The following is a 19,635-nucleotide window of genomic DNA, read 5'->3' on the forward strand; positions in this document are numbered from 1 at the left end:
AGGTCTCCTGATGTATCAAACAATCAGCCGCGCGTCCAAATGCTTTTTGCAACAAGTCTAGGGAGTATATCTCTTCAGGATGTGATGTTACGGTGCGATACCAGGATTCAGGTAACCACCATCTGAGACACCCCTGTGGAGTTTACAGCATACCTCGAGAGCCATGGAGAAAGACCTTCCCATCTCACCGCCAGCCACGGTATACTCCTCCCCGATCAAAGGGGCCAGGGTTTCTGACACCTCCATCGATGATGTGACACCCGTCGAAGCGCCCCGGGGGAAACAAACCTGGAAGTCATACTTGTGGGACACGCTCGACAAAGACCCCATTGAGCGCGCGTTCCTCTTCAAGCTCGACGCGGCGATGCTGAGTCTCGCCGGGTTTGGCTTCTTTATCAAATACCTGGACCAGCTCAACATCAGCAACGCCTTCGTATCGGGCATGAAGGAGGATCTGGGCCTCTATGGCAACCAGCTGAACTACATGCAGACGCTGTGGACGGTCGGATACGTGCTGGGAGCTATTCCATGTTCGGCGTTCCCCCCCCCCCCCCCCTTTGCCACTCTGGACTTCGAGCCATCGAGCCTTTTGCTGACTTGTATCTGTGATCTTTTTGGCTGTCTCTAGCAAACCTACTCCTAACACGCGTTCGGGCCTCGATATACATCCCATGCATCCAGACTGTCTGGTCCGCCCTGACTATGTGCATGGCGGCCTGCGACACGATCAAGCCCATTTACGTGCTGCGGTTCCTGATCGGCCTCGCAGAGAGCGGCTTCTACCCGGGTGTCCAGTATCTGATCGGATGTTGGTATCGACGCGACGAGTTGGCCAAGCGGTCCTGCATATTCCACACCTCCAGTGCCCTCGCGGGCATGTTCAGCGGCTATCTGATGGCGGCGGTCTACCATCTCGAGGGAAGGGGGGGACTCCGCGGATGGCAGTGGCTGTTTATCGTTGACGGGTGCATCGCTGGTAAGTCGTGCCACTACCAGCCTGTGTTGGGTGACCGTGTGACTGACTTCTTCTCAGTGCCCGTCGCAGTAGCAGGCTATCTGTTCTACCCGGACGTCCCGGAGACGTGCCAGGCCTTTTATCTCAGCAAAGCCGAGATCGAACTGGCTCAAACGCGAATGCTTCTCGAAGGACGCAGCGGTCGCCAGCCGTACACGTGGACCAAGATCAAGAAGATCTTCCAGTCGTGGCACTTTTACGGCATCGTCATCATGTTCACCATCTTCGTCAACAACAACGCGATCCCGCAGCCGTTTTTCTCGCTGTTCCTCAAGGACTCGCAACATCCGAAATACACCATCACGCAGATCAACGCGATCCCGTCGGCCAGCGCGGCGGTGCAGGTGGTGACGACGCTCATGTACGCGTGGAGCTCCGACACGTTCCTGCACGGGGCGAGGTGGCCGCCCATCATCGCGGCCAACCTGGTCAACATCGTCATCTACATCAGCCTGGCCGTGTGGGACGTGCCCATGGGGTGGAAGTGGACGTGTTTCATCCTGGTGGGCGCGGGCGGCGGGCTCAGCGGCCTGTGCTACGCGTGGGCGCACGAGATCTGCACCCACGACAACGAGGAGCGCGCCTTCGTCACGGGTTCCATGAACGAGTTCTCCTACGCCGTCCAGGCCTGGCTCCCCCTGCTGGTGTGGAAGCAGGTCGACGCTCCGCGCTACGAGAAGGGCTACATCACCTGCGCCGTGCTGAGCGCCGCCATGATTGTGAACGCCATGGTCGTTCGACACCTGCAAAACAAGGAGCTTGGAGCGAAGCGCGTTCAGCAGGGTGTGTGAGAGCTCCAAGTCAGAGGGTTTGACGTGAAGAGCGAACAATATACTTGTCTGCCAGGCCTGCTCCCACTCAACTAGCCGTGCCAGCACAGCACAGCATAGTACAGCACATCACGGCATCGCCTCCGCCTGGCGGACCGGCTGCCGGAGAGACGGGCCACAGGTCACTCACTGCCGATGTATCGAATGTCGAAATGACACCCATTGTTCCGATCCACAATGTCCCTACTTGGCTGATCAGTCAAAATCATGGGCTGGTATCTTGCCCCTCGCAACCTCTCAAGAATACTGTGAGAGGAGAGACTTTTTACTTCTCTCTGAAAGCCGGCATGTGTCCAGCGGAGCGGACACTTCAGAGAGACGTCGGCTGCAGCCACGAGTCTAAAGAGGCTGGGGGGATGGATGCTGGATGCTCAAAGCTAGAGGCCGAGGCCTCGACACGAAGGAGTTCAAGAAGAGAAGCGGATCAACTCTCATCCCATGTCCCACATCCCATATCCCATCCTATCCAACTTTACAGTGGACGCATCATACATCATACATGACACAGGACACTAAACAAGACCCAAGAACTCAAAGATATTGTTCTGTCTTATCTCTCTATACCCGTCTATACCTGTCTATAGATGCGAAGCCAGTGGCGACGTCTCTTCGCCCTTATTAGAATGAGAATCTTTTTGTAAAAGCAAACACTCTGTGATCGCGCGCGCGACGTATGCGACGTTGGACTCGTTGAGGCCCGCGATGGAGATGCGGGAGTTGTCGGCCATGTAGATGTGGTGGCGGTCTGTTTGGCCGGTCAGTCAGGACCGGTCAACTCAGGACGGGTCGGGACGGGTCAGGAAGGGGATAAGATAGATCAAACAACGGGGTACGTATGCACGTGTGTGTGTGTGTGTGTGTGTGTATTGCCAGACATGAGTAAATTCGAGTTCGCAGTAATGACTCACCTTTCAATTGCACGACGACGCTGTACGGCAAGCCCAGAAATCCAAACATTCCCGACTGCTGGACGATATGGTCCCAGGTCCCTGGGGCGCCTGTACCGCACAAAAACACAGACTTTTGTCAGAGATTTATTCCATATACAAATGTAAACGGCGGTCCAGGTTTGGGGGGTTGGTAGCACGTACCGTTCTCAGCGAGTAAACTGTACAGCTCGGTCCTCATGGTCGCGATGCGATCGCTCATGGTCCTGAGGTCGTCGAACCACATCTTGCGTAGGAGCGGGTCGCGCAGGACTTCTGTAGCAACCTTCGCGCCGTAGGCTGGGGGATTCGAGATTTCCGAGCGCTGTAATCGCTCCAGCACGGAGTCGCAGTTCTGGGCAATTTCGGGGGATTTGGTCACGACGAGGGTCGCACCCACGCGCTCGCCTGTCCACGACTGGAATTAGCAATAGCAACGGCAACGGCAATTTCTCTTGTTGCTCTGTCTTCTGGGAAGACTTTACCATAAAGACCCATGTTCTTCGCGAAGGAGACGGCCACCGCGGCCTCCAAGCCCAGGTCGTTGACGAAATGGCGGATGGAAAATGCGTCCTCGTCAAAATCCCCGGACCGGAATCCCAGGTACGCGGCGTCGAAGAGCGGGAAGAGCCGTCTCTCTTTGACCACACCGCCAATTTCCCTCCACTGCTCTCGTGTCGGGTCGCATCCGGTCGGGTTGTGGGCGCACGCGTGCAGGAGGACGAGCGAGTTCGGCTCGGCGGAGCGCAGGGCCTCCAGGTACGATTTGATATCCAGCGTCCTGATGTCGGGGTTGTAGTAGCGGAACGTGCGGACTTGGTAGCCCAGCGATGAGAAGACGAGATGGTGATTCGACCACGTCGGCTCTGGCACGAGGACTTGCCGAGTTAACGAGCTGTAGTTCCCGATCAGGGCGCCCGCGAGATGTAAGCTCCCGGTGCCGGAGAGGCTCTGAGAGCTGGCAATCTACGAGACCTAATCAGCACAGCACAGCACAACACAGCACAGCATCTTGGGTCAATCGACTCCGAACGTACTCGATGTCTCAATTCCCCATAAGCTCCCGTCCCAAAGACTAGTTCCGCGACCGCGCTCCTAAACTCTGGCAGGCCCAGAATAGGCAGATACTCGTGGTCCAGACTCGGACCGGTCAGTCTCCTCCGCGCTCGACGGACCGCAGGGAGGACCCAAGGCAGGCCGTTCTCGTCACGATAGCTTCCTTGTCCGAGATTGACCTTGACGGGGGCGGGGTCGTCGTTGTACTTGGCCGTCAGGGCGAAGATGGCGTCCTTGGGAATCCGCGGGGCGGGCTCGAAGAACGACATGCCTCGTGAGAGCGAGCGGATGGACAGAGGGAGACTTGTGCGCATCAGAGAGTGGGAGAGTGTGTGTGACAGTTCCTCCTCCTTCAGCGTCCGAAATCAAAGAGGTGCTGGTTTCTTACCCTGCTTTCAGCCTTGATCAAGCCAGGGAGCGTCGCTGAACCGCCAGACGGATGTCGTGATGGACATCTTTAAGACCGGACAGACACGGCGAACCATGCGTATGAACGCGAAACAGGATGCCTTCTGAGCGTATTGCCCGTGGATTGACTCGAAATGATCTCGGCAGAGGTGTCCGATGGCTCGAAGAACGGCCCCAGTTCCCGATTATTGCTGCAAGGAGTTTTGTATCGGATGCGGTGGCCGATGTCCGATTGCCGATGGATGGATGGATTGAGATCGGCTTCAGCCGAATCGCAATGCGGCGACGCGGCGATGCGGTAAATGGACGATAACAATCTTGTCCAAGACCTGGAAAACAACCATGATACAATCATGAGCAATTACTGTGGTGTCAATGTGCTGGGCTCTAGATGCATTTGCAGCCCTTAGATCTTGGCTATTGCGACGCCATCTCAGCCATCTCGATCTGTATCTTCAAAACATTACATCGCTTGGGTATTCTCTGCGGACGCCCAGTACCAGTATCAGTATCTGTGAGTGACCGAAAGACACTGTGTAATATACAAGGTCGGACATCAACCTCACGACACATGAAAAGAGAAGATCGAGGTATCTATTTCCTCAACAGGGCCAATCCTACTTCATAGAGCGAAGCACCTCTGCATATAAAATGTCAGACTCTCGGCGCGCTGTCCTCGCACTGTATCTAGAGTTCTGTGAGAAAACCCGCGTGATGCCATCGACCTCATCCGATGGTCTTGAGCCCGGAAATGTGTCTGTCGCCTTACTGTTGTAGACCTCCTCCATGTGCTTCTCAACTCCTTTGTCCGTGGTTGACGCCCATGAGCCGAGATGGCCTGGTATCCACGACTCCCGTCGCACCGCTGCTTGCGTCTGTCCTGCGAGGGAGCTTGCGTCAATGATTTCCAGATTCATCGATCTGTCCATGGAATCTCGCTGCACCAGGTCCACCAGCTTGGAGAGGATATTCAACTCGAGTTTCAGCTTGACACTGTAGACGAAGCCTTTGATGCTTTCTTGGTAGAGCTGGAGACGCTTGTATTGTAGCATGACCAGCCCCGTCTGGAAGATTGTCAGTTATGGACATGGTCTGGACTCGTTGATAGCTTACGTCCATGCAGATAATCATGACATTGATGGTCAAGAGCTGCCATATCATACTCCGAGTGTTTTCCTTGGAAATGACTCTGAGCAAAATCATCGTCTTCCACACGTAGAGCCCGGAAATGATCAGCTCCTGGAGCGTGATGATTGTCATCTGAATATGCTCCATGTAAAAGTACGCTTGGGCAAACTTTGGATTGGGTGAATATGCGTGGCCCCAGTCCAGAATCACCGTAGGGCCTTCAATAAACACACTAGTGACAATAATCATCCACTTCACGGCCCTCAGAATGTTGACATTATCGAGGATCAATCCCAACCGCGAGTACAGGACAAGAGATTGGCAGGTAATCATGAACAGCCATCCCGAGTCGAGCAGAAGCCCACTCAGCCAAAAGTCGCAGATGTTGAAGTAACTCAACGTCATCCCCAACGTGTACGACACGACGCCATAGTTGCAGATGCTCAAGCTCCAGAAATATAGGCCTGTCTTTCTCTTGAAGGTGGTCAAAATCAGAAGCACCATTTCCAGTGAATTGTAGAAGGCCAATGCGATGGAAAGGGTGACGATAACGGAGGTCGCTGTATATTGGCCATCGAACGGCCTTTTCCTCACGGCGTTCTGGTAGTAATTGTCAGAGGACATATCTGGAGGCAGCAATGAGCTATCTTGGAAGCATGGTGTCTGGCATTTGTGGTTGCTGCTGTCAGGTAGCAGATACAGAGGCTTGTTGTCGTGAGGCGATAGCAGCGATTGTAAACTCTTGCGGAAGAATATTGGCGTTGGAAAAGGTGCGACCAGAGGGATGGGCCTCCCCGTAGCCTCTGAGAGATAGGCATACTTTGCGCCAACGGGTTGAAGAAAGTCGACAAGTGCTTGAGTGTTGGTGAGTGGTTTAGTGGGTTCATCTCCGCCTTGGGTCCTTGGGATCCACGGATCCTCTTCGCCCCTCCCCCACGTTTCGCCACCTGCGTTCAGCTGGGACTCGGCGCAGCCCAGAAGACACATCACACACCATTACACGCGCACCAACCATCGTGACTAACAAGAACAGGCACACCCAGCCTCTCGACTGGGGTAGCAGCAAATCGCACTGTTGCAATGACGTTCTGATCGCAGTGCCTCAGAGCCATCGGACGAGATCCCGAGTGATCAACCCTCCACAAGGTGGCCTTGCCCAGGTTTCTTCTGTCAATGTCAACTCGACATCCTGATCAAATGTGAAATGCCATGTCTCGAGCCTACCCCTCTCGCCTTGTTTTTGTTTCTGCCTTCCTTGGGAATAGGCCAAGGAGCGCTTCACGGTATCACTGGCGTCCTGAAGAATGTCCGGTCAGTCATATGCTTAGATGGCCGTGTACCAAACACATCTCTCCAAGAAAGTATCAATGCTGATCTACGCTCAGCAACCAGGTAAGTCGTAGCTGGATTCATTCTCCGTATCAGCTGTTCATCAGTTTCTGCGGCCAGAAGGACCGGGTACACACCCGGTTTCCCAGAGATTGCTGACGACTGGTGCCCAGTCTGTGCTTGAGCGAAAGGAGACCTAGTCTGGCACGCGGATTTGTTCCTCGCCCGCTTCCAATATCCAGTATTGGGTTAGGTGAAAGACAGATGTTGCACCTCGAGATATCGGAGGGCATCCCGACAGCGCTAGACCCCGGATTTCGCAGAATCGGTCGGGCTTTCTGACACCAATGATTGCACACGACTGATGTTCCCCGCGACAACCAGAAGGCAAAAGGCAAAATACTATAACTATGGCATCGTGGCACATCCCTGAATGGAGTACTCGGACACATCGTCGGAAGACAGCTGTAAAAGCACGACTCCTGCTATTTCTCCAAAATGAATCAAGAGAAGATTGACGACAAATCCCTCGGTGCTCAAGAGGCTGAGTATCGCTCGTATAGCGTGGACGAAGGTGGACGCCGCCTCTCTATAACTGGACGGCGGGTCTCTATCGTTGATGATGTCTTTGGCGAGATTGTTGAAGGTGGTCCGAATTACCGCAATGTCCGTGTTTTCCAGAAAGATGTCCCGCACCAGACTGACGATGCTCTCTAGGTCGGTTGGTTGGGAACAGCCATTCTTATGATGAAGACCCAGATTGGTCTCGGGGTCCTATCGATTCCAGCAGTTTTCGACGTCCTCGGCATGATCCCTGGCATCATATGCCTGATAACGATTGCTGTCATCACGACATGGTCGGACTATATCGTCGGTGTATTCAAGCTTCGACACCGCTCTGTCTATAGCATTGACGATGTCGGCTACCTGTTGTTTGGTCGTATCGGGCGCGAGATTTTTGGTCTGGCATTTGTGCTTTGTGAGTTCATCTAACCAGCAATGGTTCTGCTCCTAACATGATACAGACTGGATCTTCGTCGCTGGTGCTGGCATGCTCGGCATCTCAATTGGCCTGAACGCAGTGTCCACACATGGAGCATGTACTGCCGTTTTTGTCGCTGTTGCTGCGATAATCGGATTCTGCCTCTCCAGTATTCAGACACTGAGCAAGATATCGTGGCTTGCTTGGGTGGGAGTGATATGCATCTTGACTGCAAGTATGTTTTTTGTGGGAGAGTCGTCAAGAATACGCTGACCTTGTATAGTTTTCACCGTCACCATCGCTGTTGGAGTACAGGATCGCCCTGCCGATGCACCTACAGAGGGTGTCTTTGTGTCGGATTACAAGATCACGAACAACCCGTCCTTCACCGACGCAATCTCGGCTTGTTCGTCCCTGGTATTCGCTTACGCCGGCACACCAGCTTTCTTTTCGATCGTTTCTGAAATGCGAGATCCTCGACAATATACACGGTCGCTCATTATCTGCCAGAGTGTTGTCACGGCGACATACATCACCATCGGCGTGGTGGTCTATTATTATGCCGGCTCGTACGTGGCGTCTCCGGCACTCGGATCAGCTGGTGCCCTCCTTAAAAAGGTTGCCTATGGCTTTGCTCTTCCGGGGCTGATTGTTACAACGACTCTGGTCATTCACTTACCCGCCAAGTACATTTTTGTGCGACTTTTGCGTGGCACCCATCACCTTACTGAGGGCACTGCCAGACATTGGATTACGTGGCTAGGCTGCACGGGTGGGAATGCCATCATCGCCTATATTATCGCAAGTGCCATTCCAGTCTTCGGTGGCCTTGTGTCCCTCATTGGTGCTTTGCTCGGAACTCTCATGTCGTTCCAGCCGATGGGTTGTATGTGGTTGTACGACAACTGGGGCAAATTCAAGGCCGAGCGAACTACCAAACTGACTCTGATGGTCTGTTGGAGTGTCTTTGTGATTGTATCAGGAACCTTCTTAATGATTGGGGGCACTTATGGGTCAGTCGTTGGCATCATTGACTCATACAAGGCCTCTGGTGGCTCTGGTGCATGGTCGTGTGCTGACAACTCGAACTCGGTATGAGATTACTCCATGTTGGAGGACTATGGGCTTTGTGATGGATGTATATCAGTGGTACAGGACATTCGTTTGCTCTTGGGATTGGGTTTCTTCACCGAGAATGCTCGACCACGTTAGCCATAAAGCTGAGTTCAACTGTCTCCTCCAGTTTTGGTTTGTCTTTGGTGGAATAAGCCAGTAGACGTGACTCGCCAGGACCTCTGAAGAATTTGGCACAGAACAAATAGCCAAAAGTGCAGACAAGAATACTCGGTAGAGTAAGGGCGATATCTCTCGGGTGATCGCCCTCACCGGCCCACTTAAACTAGGGTTTGGAATAGGGCAATATCGCCTTACGCCCACCAGCCACAGGCAGGGTCTCCAGTTGCTAGCCTCCCAGCTTGCGGCTGCCAGCACTATTTCAGCTTGGCACTCATGACATCCAATCCACCTGGCAGCACCGTATACGCAATGCCGTTTAATGTTTCCTGCAGTCTCGCGTCTACGGTCGACTGCACATCCCAGTAGCCGGATCGAAACTACATGCACTGATGGGCTGATGCACTTGGACCACAGATAGTCTCAGACACGCTCTGGGGCGCACGAATCTCCCACCCCTTCCGTCGAAAGCCGACTCCTCCACCAACATGTCGAGTAGAGTCAGCGCCCACGGCTCGGTGGGCATGCCCCGGATCCAGGATGTCCTACGTACACCCGAAGATCTCGAAAAAATCGCAAGTTTAAAGGCAGAAATCAATCGCAAAAAGGGGGATGTGGATGCCAGATTAAGAGAAGGGCTGCAGGATCACCTGGACACCACGCAAAATGGCATGTCAACCCTTTCCGAAGGGCAGAAACTGGTCGGACAAATCAAGGAAGAGATGAAGAGCATCTATGATCTCTGCGAGCAGGCTCAGGCCATCCGCAAGAACTTCCCTCAGTTGGACTATCTCGCAAGAGTACACCGGAATTTCGAGGCCACCCGTGCAATGCAGGCAGGTCTGGACAGCTTCGAAAGAGATTGCTCGTATGTCCAGAGACTTCTAGAACAAGACGAGAGCGATCTGTACAGACAGCCAAATCTCCTGGAAGCCTACATGCGCTTGACACGACTACGAGACTTTCGAGACGAAGCGTTGGATCAGATTCGGCGAGCAAAAGACTCGAGTCTGGAACAGACACTGCTCGATTGGTTTCAACAGCTAGACAACATCGTTGAACTCTTCGATGAGCATATTGGATTCATTTGCATGAACCTCATCGACCTGGTTCAACGTGCTGATGACACCAGCATTATCGTAAGGTTAGCCATCGTGCTTGCTTCGGAGGAGAAGAATGACGATCGCGTTCGAGCACTCCAAGATGCCCAGAAGGACCATCAAGATCTTGTGAGCAAGTTTACATCTTTCAACATCGGACCCAAAGCGACACGAGGATACAAAGAGAAATTCATGCAGGCTATCGAAAATGTCGCAGAGGGCAAATTCATCCAGACGCGGCAGGAGTTTCAAGAAGATCCTTCCAAACTTAAGAGTCAAACTAGGTGGTTCTTTGAAGACATTAATGCTGTCAAACAAGGAATGCAGAAACTTTTCCCTCGAAAGTGGAAGATCTTCAACACGTACGTGGATATCTACCACAAGCAGATGCACGACTTTCTCATGTCTTTTGTGGATGCCGAGGATCTCCGACCCCCACAAATGTTGGGCATTGTCCACTTCATCGATGATTATTACAAGAGAATGAACAAGCTGGGCGTCTCGCAGGCTCAGCTGAAACCACATGTTCTGGATTCCCGGGAAGGTGACCTTATCCGCGACTACAGAAACATCATCACGAAAGCCCTCAACTCTTGGATCGATCGAATGTACGTTACCGACAGAAAGAACTTCATGGCCAAAGCGCCAGACGCCATCGAACAGGATCCAGACGGGCATTTCAGAACCAAAACGCTTGGCGATATGTGGCGTATGCTGCATGAGCAAGCCGTTGCAGCAGGCGATTCCGAGCGTGAAGATGTTGTTGAGGGCGTTATGAGCGCCATGTTCGGCGCCTTGAAGTCTCGGCAGCAGCAATGGGAGAGGCTGGTCGACGAAGAAGTGGAGCGGTACAAAAACCCAACCTCGGAACAACTTGAAACCTTGCAGCAGCTCCAAGACTGGCTTCTCGCTATTGCCAATGATCAGATTGCCTGTGTGGATGATGCTGCCGGCGATGTGCTAGATGATCCCACCGCCCAAAAGGGATACTTGACACGATTCAGAGAGGACTTTGTCAAACTGCCCACTCCGCCCTCGGCAAAATTCATGTCTACTAATGGAACCACGGAGCTGGACGCCCTCCGAGATGGCTACGTAGATCTGGCTACTCACTGCATCAACCGATTTGTTCAACTTATATTCAGGGTTGACTTCCGGACCATCATGACGGAGCTATTCGTCCCAGGCAAGTGGTATGAGCAGTCTGCAATGCAACGGATTACCACCACATACGATGACTATATTGGGGACTACAGCGCCGTGCTGCATCCCTCGCTGATTGACATTCTGATTGAAGAGCTTTCAGACGCCCTGCTGGTGAGCTATCTGACATCCATCCGCACCAATCGCGGCGTCAAGTTCAGGCGGGGCGAACCGTTCCCTGTAAGGTTCAGAGACGATGTGCTCGCGGCATTCGCATTCTTCGAAAAATACCCAGACACCTTCAACGAAACAATCAAACCCAAGTGGAAAGCCGTGAACTATACTGTCCAGCTGCTGGAAACTGACAAGAACGACGTCGTACGGGTGTACGAGCAATTCAAGCGCGAGTTCTGGGACCTTCAACTGAGCTGGGTGGAAGGCGTCCTGAAGACTCGCGACGATTGGGATCGGGGCATGATCACCGCAGTTAAGCGAGCAGCCGCAAGCACCTACGCGGAACGTGGTATGGACACAGTCATGGGCAAGGTCAAGTAATCCACATATCGAAGGCATCCTAGTTCATGCTTGTGATTCTCCTTACCGGAAAAGGACCCGCCACTCGTCGGGCGACGAAAGATGTTGACTCAGTTGCCCCCAAAGGATCTAGAACGGGTCCTCGATTCGATATATCTCTTCGACAACTACACTTATCCATCCACTTGCTATTGGGGTTTCACTGAGAGGTTCGAAGCTGGTGATACTCCCCTTCTGTCAAGCAAGTGTTACAAACCATCAAGGAGATTGAAGATAGCCCGAGACAAAGGCCACGGACGGAGGGATCGACTGCAACATCAGAGCACATGACGGAACCTCTTTTGTGGCAGTGCAATTACGTCCCAAACGACCATCTTTCGATTTGAGGGATCAAACGAAGAAATATTTATTTTCGATATGGTGGCTCATACCACGTGTGTCGATTGTCGGATTCTAACTCGCTCCAAGCCTTTGACTGCCCAGAGATCCGGGTTGTGCTTTTCTTTGAGCTTCGTGCACCATATCGCCCCTCCCAAGTCTTTCAAGCGCAACTCAAATCATCGGCATTCTGTCAAAGCTGTCTTGGCTGGCTCGGCGGAGGTCTGGGCATCTTGGGGTTCCTCCCTGGTTCGCTCCCTGCCAATCAGGGCAAATCATGTTCATCGGCATGTTTGTCCTCCTGGCATTCAGACTTCCTCGATAGCACATCTGAAGTAGCATGGAAATGAGATGTTTTCGCACATGGCTCCTGCTTCGAACGCAATTCGTTCAATGGAGACGTCCAGAGCAGTTCTCCTCGATCCGCCACCAACTGACGTATCCCGAACGGCGAGCGGGAGAATACTTCTCTCTATAAAGCCAGCATATCAGAAGTCCTAGACCTGCTCTGATGATCATGGTAGAGCTTCTAGGCTGTGACTTTTGAACCCTCTGCGTATTCCCAGTCTCTGCTGCAACCATGGTGTTCGAGGCCATCAAAGAGTCATGGAGACTCTTTACTCCCATGGAGAAGAGGAATATTGCCATCTACATTGTCGGAATCATGTTGTACAAATTTGGACTTGAGGCTTTCAACGGTTCAATCGTCGCCCTGGCCACCAACAAATACGACTACGAAGCCTGGCTCACCGATACCACCCCCAGGACCTTTGAGCGCGTTGGCCTGTTGACCGGCCTCAATCAGGCCTTCCAATGTGTGGGCTCGATTTTGATTGCGCCTCTCATCAAACGGTGGCCTACCAAGCTGGTCCTCGCAGTGGCGATAATGGTGTTCGGTGTCATGACGGCCATTCTCCTTGTCGTGGACGCTGGTACCGGCGGGCGTTTCAAGCCTGATAATTGGGGAGATACCCACGACGACGATGACTTTGGGTACTACGGCTCCTACAACGCCAATGGGATCATCCCCATCTACTGTGTCAGCGGCATTGCCTATGGGATGGTTGAATTGATCCGACGTGTCATTCCACGAGACATTGTTGGAGGCAACGTCCAAAAGCTTCGACGTATGGACTCGCTTGTTCACATCTTCTACGAAATTTCTGGCACCGCGGGCGCCTTCTGCACGGCTTTGGCTTTGATCCCTTCATTCGGCAACAACTATTCCTTCATTATCACCCCCATTTTCTTCGCTGCCGCTGCAGCCGTTTGGTTCTTCATCTCCAACCTCAACTATAAGAAGCCGTTGAAGGAAGGAGGCAACTACCTCCTAGCCGTGGCCATGGGCTTCTGGCTCTTCTTCGATTCCATCTGGACTGGTTTCAAGATCATCTTCAGCTCTCGCAAGTTTATCTGGCTCTTGCCAGGCTACTCCTTTGCACTCTATGGTCACCGATATCTCGAGAACGGCATTGCGCCCGCTGTGGCTCGACGATATCTAGGGAACTCTGCTTGGTCACAGATCATGGGTAAGTTGAGACACCCACTACATCATCTTTGCCTGCAACGCCTTCTGCACCAGCTTCCACAGGAGGCTGTCTACGTCTGTTGCAAATATTGCAGCACATCGTTTATACTAACTTTGAAAAGTGGGAGGTAGTAACTTTGGCGAGCTTCTTGGTGCCGGATTTGTCTTTCTCTTCACCAATCTCGTCCAGACTCCGATGCCATGGCTCCGACTCGATGCCCTGATGCTTCTCATAGTATGGTATCTCCCTTACTGGCACCCAAAGCGGGGTGATGTCAATGAAGCCTGGCGCGTCGCCGGAACCTTCATTCCCATCTCGTTCGGTTGGGCAGCTGGCGATGTCTCCCTCGCTGCTTACATCCAGGCCTCGCTCGCCCGCCTAGAGGCCGAAAACAAGGAGGTCTCAGCGTTAGGTGCTGTCATGGCCTTCCTCTATTCGACATACATCGTCATTTATGCCATCTGCTCTCCCCTTCTAGGTCGATACATCGATCGTGTCTATGCCAACACAGGTGGCTCTGACGGTGGAAACATCCGTGAAGCCATCAGAAATGTGGGTGGCGTGCAATTTACTGTGATTATGGCAGTTGTGTTCGCCTCAACTTTCATTCCTAAAGGGGCCGTGGCTTTCAATCCTAAGATGCTCAATGATGAGGTCCTTGACAAGGATCTTGACCATGAGAGTGAAAATGGGTTTGTGGATGAAAAGGATCGCAAGGCTAGTGCTTTGGATGCGAAGGTGGAGGAGCAAGCGGAAGAAAGCCGTCAGAGTGTTACAAGAGTGTCTGCTGATATCAACGACACCTTTTCGCCAGATCTAAAGCATATCAGAGAGGAAAATGGAGGTCCACTGAGGACCTAGCTATATCCAACCTCGCCGACCTTGGAGTGGGGAAAGGTGGTGCATATCGCACAGTTGGCGATGTATGGCCACCAGATCTTGATCTTGCTTGATGTGATCACGGGCTTCGGTGCTGGTGCCGGATTCTCAGGTTCGGAAGAGGACATTTCCTCATTGCGTCAGTGCGACAGAGCGAACTATCGATTCCAGTTTAAGCACAGGAAAGGTTGTTCTAACTGGACTACCACTCTGTCATTACCGAGGATATCACAAGTCGTTTTTCTGAATTGTTTCTTCCTGAGCCGCAGAGTTGTCTTACCAAAACAAAAAGCAAGAGTGCAGAACGAAAAACGTGATTTCCCACATTCTGAACATGCCATCCATCCATTTCAGGCTGGTGGATTTCTGTCGGTGTTTGATCGATCTGCACCCTGGGAGCCTTGGTTATGGGGGATCAGATTGGCTCAAGAATTTGGGAATATGTTCTTCATCGCATACAATATACCTTGAGAATTCTCACTGCGACCAAATTTGGTGACACCTGTACCCATTGCTGTTATACTTGGCCAGCTTTCTTGCATTTGACCCAGCCAGGCAAATCCTCTGGTCACGATCCACGTCATGGAGCTGCATCCCTGTTCGCAAAATAGCAGTGGGTAGAATTAAGTGTGCTCTGTGAATTATGGTGTATTCAGTAGATGGACGTTCCAGTTGATCCGGCCTGTATTGGAAGGATCTTGGCGTGCGATGGTGCTCGCCCTCTCCGAAGATCGGTGCATGCCATTTCCCCTGGCAAACGTCCACAACAGCGGCAGCTTCGGTGGGAAAGCGGGAGAACGAAACTAGATATAGAGTCAGTGCACCCCGAGTGTAGTCCACTAACAACACAATATCGTTTTCAATTAGCGGGGACTTGGCGAGGCTTTGGCAAGGCTGTGCCAAGATTTAGAATTCGCCAAGATTTCATTCCTAATCCGGACTAGTTCACAGCACAACCCCAATTTTCGCTGCGCCTTTGGCAATTGAAGATTTTGGGACTTAACTTCACAGACACCACCAGCAACCCTCACGTTCTCCTCATCAACCCTCTCAATAACGAACGCAAGATGTCGAACCGTCCTACTGTCGGCATCGTCGGCGGCGATGGTGCCAGCACTGGAGAAACCCATCCCCTGCCAGCCGTCTTCAGCTCTCCCATTCGGCCTGACATTGTCCAGTATGATTCCCTCCTCCATCGCAGCAAACCTCGATTACAATTTCCACGGCGGCGAGCTAACAGTTAGATCAGGTCCGTCCACGCCGGAATGGCCAAGAACAAGAGACAACCATATGCCGTGAGCGAGAAGGCAGGCGAACAGACATCAGCCGAGTCATGGGGCACAGGTGCGTTCTAGCGGAAAAATCCAATACCGACATGGTAGAGACGGGCACGGGAAACTAACGCGAGAGGAAATCTTACAGGTCGTGCTGTCGCACGTATCCCTCGTGTCTCTGGCGGTGGTACACATAGAGCAGGTCAAGCTGCGTTCGGTAACCAATGTCGATCCGGCCGCATGTTCGCACCCACGAAGGTCTGGAGAAAGTGGCATCAGAAGATCAACTTGGGTCAGAAGTAAGAGACAACTACAATTTGCTACCGGTGCTGCTTGGGACAAGTCTTCTAACGGTGGTTTTCTTCGATTACAGGCGCTTTGCTACCGCATCTGCCATTGCTGCCAGCTCTGTCCCGGCTCTCCTCCTCGCCCGCGGCCACCGCATCTCGACCGTCCCCGAAGTGCCGCTCGTCATCTCAAGCAAGGTCTTTGAAGGTGCCGCTCTCGTTAAGACATCCGCCGCTGCCGCTCTTCTCAAGGCCGTTGGCGCTGGCCCAGACATTGTCAAGGTCCAGAAATCCCGCAAACTGCGCGCTGGTAAGGGCAAGATGCGAAACCGCCGACACCGCCAGCGCCGCGGGCCTTTGGTGGTCTACAACCCAGAGGTCGACGGCAAGGAGCTCGTTCGGGCGTTCCGCAACATCCCCGGCGTCGAGACCTCGTCCGTCTTCGCGCTGAACCTCCTCCAGCTCGCCCCGGGTGGTCACTTAGGTCGGTTCATCATCTGGACCTCGGGTGCGTTCGGTGCTCTGGACACCATCTACGGCTCGACGACTGAAGCGTCGACCCTGAAGAAGGACTTCCTTTTGCCCTCCAACGTCGTCTCCAACGCCGACATCACCCGCCTCATCAACAGCTCCGAGATCCAGTCCGTGCTCCGCGAGCCCAAGGGCTACGCCACCACCAAGCGCGCCGGCGTCCAGAAGAAGAACCCGCTTCGCAACAGACAGGTGCTGCTCCGCCTCAACCCCTACGCTGCGCAGTACTCCAAGGACAAGATTGGGCAGAAGGGCGTCGACCACGGCAAGCCCGAGCGTGTCAATGAGAAATTCCAAGAGGTTTTGCACGAGAACTAGAGCGAAAAAAATGGTTTGGACGATCTTTCCTTTTTGTTATCGAAGAGTTCGGGAATGCGAGGGTCGAGTGGGATCAATGCAAGACACTCTGACACACTGGACTGTGGATGCTGGACGTGCAGGCAAGCGCTGGACTGTGAACACCTCATGGCTCTGTCTAATGGGTTGAGCAGCAATCCAGCGACGGCCTATGGCCAACGTCAATTGAGTGGAGTGGTGTTTCACTTATTTCCAGCAGACATGACAGTGAGAGAATCAGGAAACATGCAATGCAATTTCCCCCTGCAGCGACCGTTTTTCTTCATCATCACGTCTTTGTTATTGATCTGCCTCCCTGTTTTCCCCAACAAAGTATGTGATAGTGAGAGGGACACAATGGACTCGTCCTCGACCCTGGCGCCATGACTTTCGCACTTGCACTGTAGTCGTGGAGAGGTATACACACAGAGTGTACGGAGTACCGTTGCCCTCCTTACCCGCAGCCTCGACGGAGAGGACGTCAGACCTGTGCCCCGTCCTCGCAATGCAGGACCCCGAACCCGAATAGATGTGAACCCGTGCCACCCTCCTCTCCTTTGTCCTTTGAAACCACCTCCTTTGACGTGACCTACCTCGTCCGGCCTGCATGCACACTCTCTCACACTCTCGAGCACACCGCCCACCCATCCATCCACGCGTGAAGCCAGACTTGGGAAAAAGAACTCCAGCTGAGTTCCGTCCATCCCAGCCTCAGCCCAAGTCATGTCTGTCTCCTTGCTCCCGCTCCCTGTCCCGCTTCCACCATCGCGTGGCAGCCAGCCAGCCATCCGAAAAGGCTTTTTCTCCTTGCGTTGTCGTGACGTGACATGTCGTGTCGTGTCGCGTGGTGTCTCACTCGTGCATTTCCGGGGCACCCTCCACCAGTACATACCTCCTACCTACGTGCCTACCTCTCTGTTGGGTCATCCCCCTCCCTTTCTCTTTGCAGATGTACTTGCATGCATACATGCCTTCCCGTGCGTCAGGTAGGTAGCTAGACACATAGGTAGCTAGGTATGCAGATGACCATGGTTCTTTCGACCCGACCCTATCAACTCTACTCGCGAGGGTGCTTGTGATGTTTTCCTGGCAAACTCTGACTGACTGAGTGCATGCTTCCTCGTGGCTCGTGGCGCTGCTGCTCACTCCACACTCCACACTCCACCCGCCGTGCACCACACCACAAACCTACCTGCATGCATACACACACGCGCACACACAGGAATGGTCCAGGCCCTTCTTCCTTGCCTCGTCGGGCACACACATATCGACAGAGGGAGGGGGTGGAAAGAAGAGAGGGAGGGTGGCAGGAATAGCAACGACACCCAGACCAGAGGTGGTCAATCAAATGATGAATCATCACCTTTTGCAAAAGGCTTCGCTTATATCACTTCGACCCAGTCAGGCTGGAATACGATACGAGGGAAGGCGTGGCCACTTGTTCCAGGTGTGGACCTATGCAAGCCACACACGCGCAGGACCAAGTCCAATGTTCTGAAAGTATAAGTATTACGCTTTTGGTGAATGGATTGTTGTATGGACGACTCGGTAGGTAGATAGGTAGGTGCCTGAGGTATACATGTAGCGACTAGGATATTTACCATTCCCGTGATGCGCTGTAGACGGGTAGGATGTACTCATCCATATTTCCTATCGGCCTACCTACAGAATAGTATCATACAAAACCTCATACGTAACTTACTCAAGCCGTGGCGAAAAGAGTTCTCGGTATCAAGAGGCACACAAACGTACTGTACTCGATGTATGTAGATTGAGGAGTGGCAAACTCGTCCCCGTAGTGGTCGCAGGACCTTGGAAAAATCAAGACCTGTAGTTGGCATCGGCTGCGTGCCGAAGGCTTATTTGACTTGCCACGCTGTGGTTGAGATCTCATCGGGGTCAGGAAAGATACGACTTGGAGGACTCACACCCTCCACTCACTCATTCGTACGAAGTGGAGAGAGATCTATTAGTGTCCGGTCAAGGTCTGGAACATGTTTCTTGCTTTTCCACTAGGTATCTAGTACATATGAGTACAAGTACCCAGTAGGTACAGTACGAGGACTTGGGATGATCTACTGCTGTAAAAAGTATCCCGGGGCGATGTACCTCGGAGAAAGCAAGTACTCTCAGTGTACTGGGAGTCAGGGTCGGGAAAATGTCTCCGTGGCCATTAGGGAGACATCTATCAGGTACTAGTAACGATACCGAGGGTTACTTGGACTCGGTACTGGTCGAAAAGTTCCACGGGTGCGGGCTAGCCCGTCCGTCTCCTTGTCCTTTCGCAGATCCTCGTAACTTCCTTACTTCGTTGTTGGCACGAGTAGATAGATGTACTCGTACTCGGCATAGGTACTGTAGAGAGGATAGTGGCTGCATGTCGGAGACGGAAAGGTTTTCTTGTTTCATCTACCCGTTGAATATCGCCGCGACAGTTCCATTTTCAGTCTAGGCTCAAAGAGACCCGTAGACCCATGTGTTGAAGTGCATAGCCGTACCCAAATCGCTCATCAATAGTATCAAATATGGCGCATAGGCAGGTAAACGGGTGCTGATTGGGTCTTCGGAGCTGGCTAGTTGAGGCATGGCAGCGCCAACGCCAACAAACCTTTGGTGGGCAGGGAGAAAACGGAGGCGGAAAGACAAAGTGAAGACGGTAATGTCGAGACGAGCGTTACCCACGAGATTGCAGGGAGATGATGCATTTGGTGGATCTTGGTGGCAAAGTTTCGTCGCA

At 52.8% G+C, this 19,635-nt stretch overlaps 7 protein-coding genes across 7 annotated transcripts; 5 read left to right on the forward strand and 2 right to left on the reverse strand.

Moving 5' to 3' along the window:
* Positions 1 to 163: 163 nt before the first annotated feature.
* AYO20_09608 (hypothetical protein) lies at positions 164 to 1,806 on the forward strand (the record flags this gene model as incomplete). Its single annotated transcript, XM_022647877.1, has 3 exons — positions 164 to 530; positions 629 to 976; positions 1,034 to 1,806. The coding sequence occupies 3 exons, from the start codon at positions 164 to 166 to the stop codon at positions 1,804 to 1,806; spliced, it is 1,488 nt and encodes a 495-aa protein (XP_022496124.1).
* Positions 1,807 to 2,423: 617 nt separating this feature from the next.
* AYO20_09609 (hypothetical protein) lies at positions 2,424 to 4,096 on the reverse strand (the record flags this gene model as incomplete). The annotated part of the gene is made up of 5 exons (XM_022647878.1): positions 2,424 to 2,590; positions 2,754 to 2,843; positions 2,937 to 3,179; positions 3,257 to 3,737; positions 3,809 to 4,096. The coding sequence occupies 5 exons, from the start codon at positions 4,094 to 4,096 to the stop codon at positions 2,424 to 2,426; spliced, it is 1,269 nt and encodes a 422-aa protein (XP_022496125.1).
* Positions 4,097 to 4,852: 756 nt separating this feature from the next.
* AYO20_09610 (hypothetical protein) lies at positions 4,853 to 6,475 on the reverse strand (the record flags this gene model as incomplete). Its single annotated transcript, XM_022647879.1, has 3 exons — positions 4,853 to 5,299; positions 5,349 to 6,320; positions 6,389 to 6,475. 3 exons carry the CDS (start codon positions 6,473 to 6,475, stop codon positions 4,853 to 4,855), a joined length of 1,506 nt encoding a protein of 501 aa, XP_022496126.1.
* Positions 6,476 to 7,190: 715 nt separating this feature from the next.
* AYO20_09611 (hypothetical protein) lies at positions 7,191 to 8,772 on the forward strand (the record flags this gene model as incomplete). The annotated part of the gene is made up of 4 exons (XM_022647880.1): positions 7,191 to 7,358; positions 7,410 to 7,671; positions 7,718 to 7,909; positions 7,958 to 8,772. The coding sequence occupies 4 exons, from the start codon at positions 7,191 to 7,193 to the stop codon at positions 8,770 to 8,772; spliced, it is 1,437 nt and encodes a 478-aa protein (XP_022496127.1).
* A 623-nt stretch (positions 8,773 to 9,395) lies between these two features.
* On the forward strand, positions 9,396 to 11,705 carry AYO20_09612 (hypothetical protein; the record flags this gene model as incomplete). Its single annotated transcript, XM_022647881.1, has 1 exon — positions 9,396 to 11,705. The coding sequence occupies one exon, from the start codon at positions 9,396 to 9,398 to the stop codon at positions 11,703 to 11,705; it is 2,310 nt and encodes a 769-aa protein (XP_022496128.1).
* A 937-nt stretch (positions 11,706 to 12,642) lies between these two features.
* AYO20_09613 (hypothetical protein) lies at positions 12,643 to 14,452 on the forward strand (the record flags this gene model as incomplete). The annotated part of the gene is made up of 2 exons (XM_022647882.1): positions 12,643 to 13,591; positions 13,713 to 14,452. The coding sequence occupies 2 exons, from the start codon at positions 12,643 to 12,645 to the stop codon at positions 14,450 to 14,452; spliced, it is 1,689 nt and encodes a 562-aa protein (XP_022496129.1).
* Positions 14,453 to 15,537: 1,085 nt separating this feature from the next.
* Positions 15,538 to 16,880, forward strand: AYO20_09614 (hypothetical protein; the record flags this gene model as incomplete). Its single annotated transcript, XM_022647883.1, has 4 exons — positions 15,538 to 15,647; positions 15,720 to 15,814; positions 15,893 to 16,043; positions 16,118 to 16,880. 4 exons carry the CDS (start codon positions 15,538 to 15,540, stop codon positions 16,878 to 16,880), a joined length of 1,119 nt encoding a protein of 372 aa, XP_022496130.1.
* Positions 16,881 to 19,635: the final 2,755 nt, after the last annotated feature.

This window comes from Fonsecaea nubica, assembly GCF_001646965.1.
Source record: "Fonsecaea nubica strain CBS 269.64 chromosome Unknown Scaff91, whole genome shotgun sequence".
NCBI lineage: Eukaryota > Fungi > Ascomycota > Eurotiomycetes > Chaetothyriales > Herpotrichiellaceae > Fonsecaea > Fonsecaea nubica.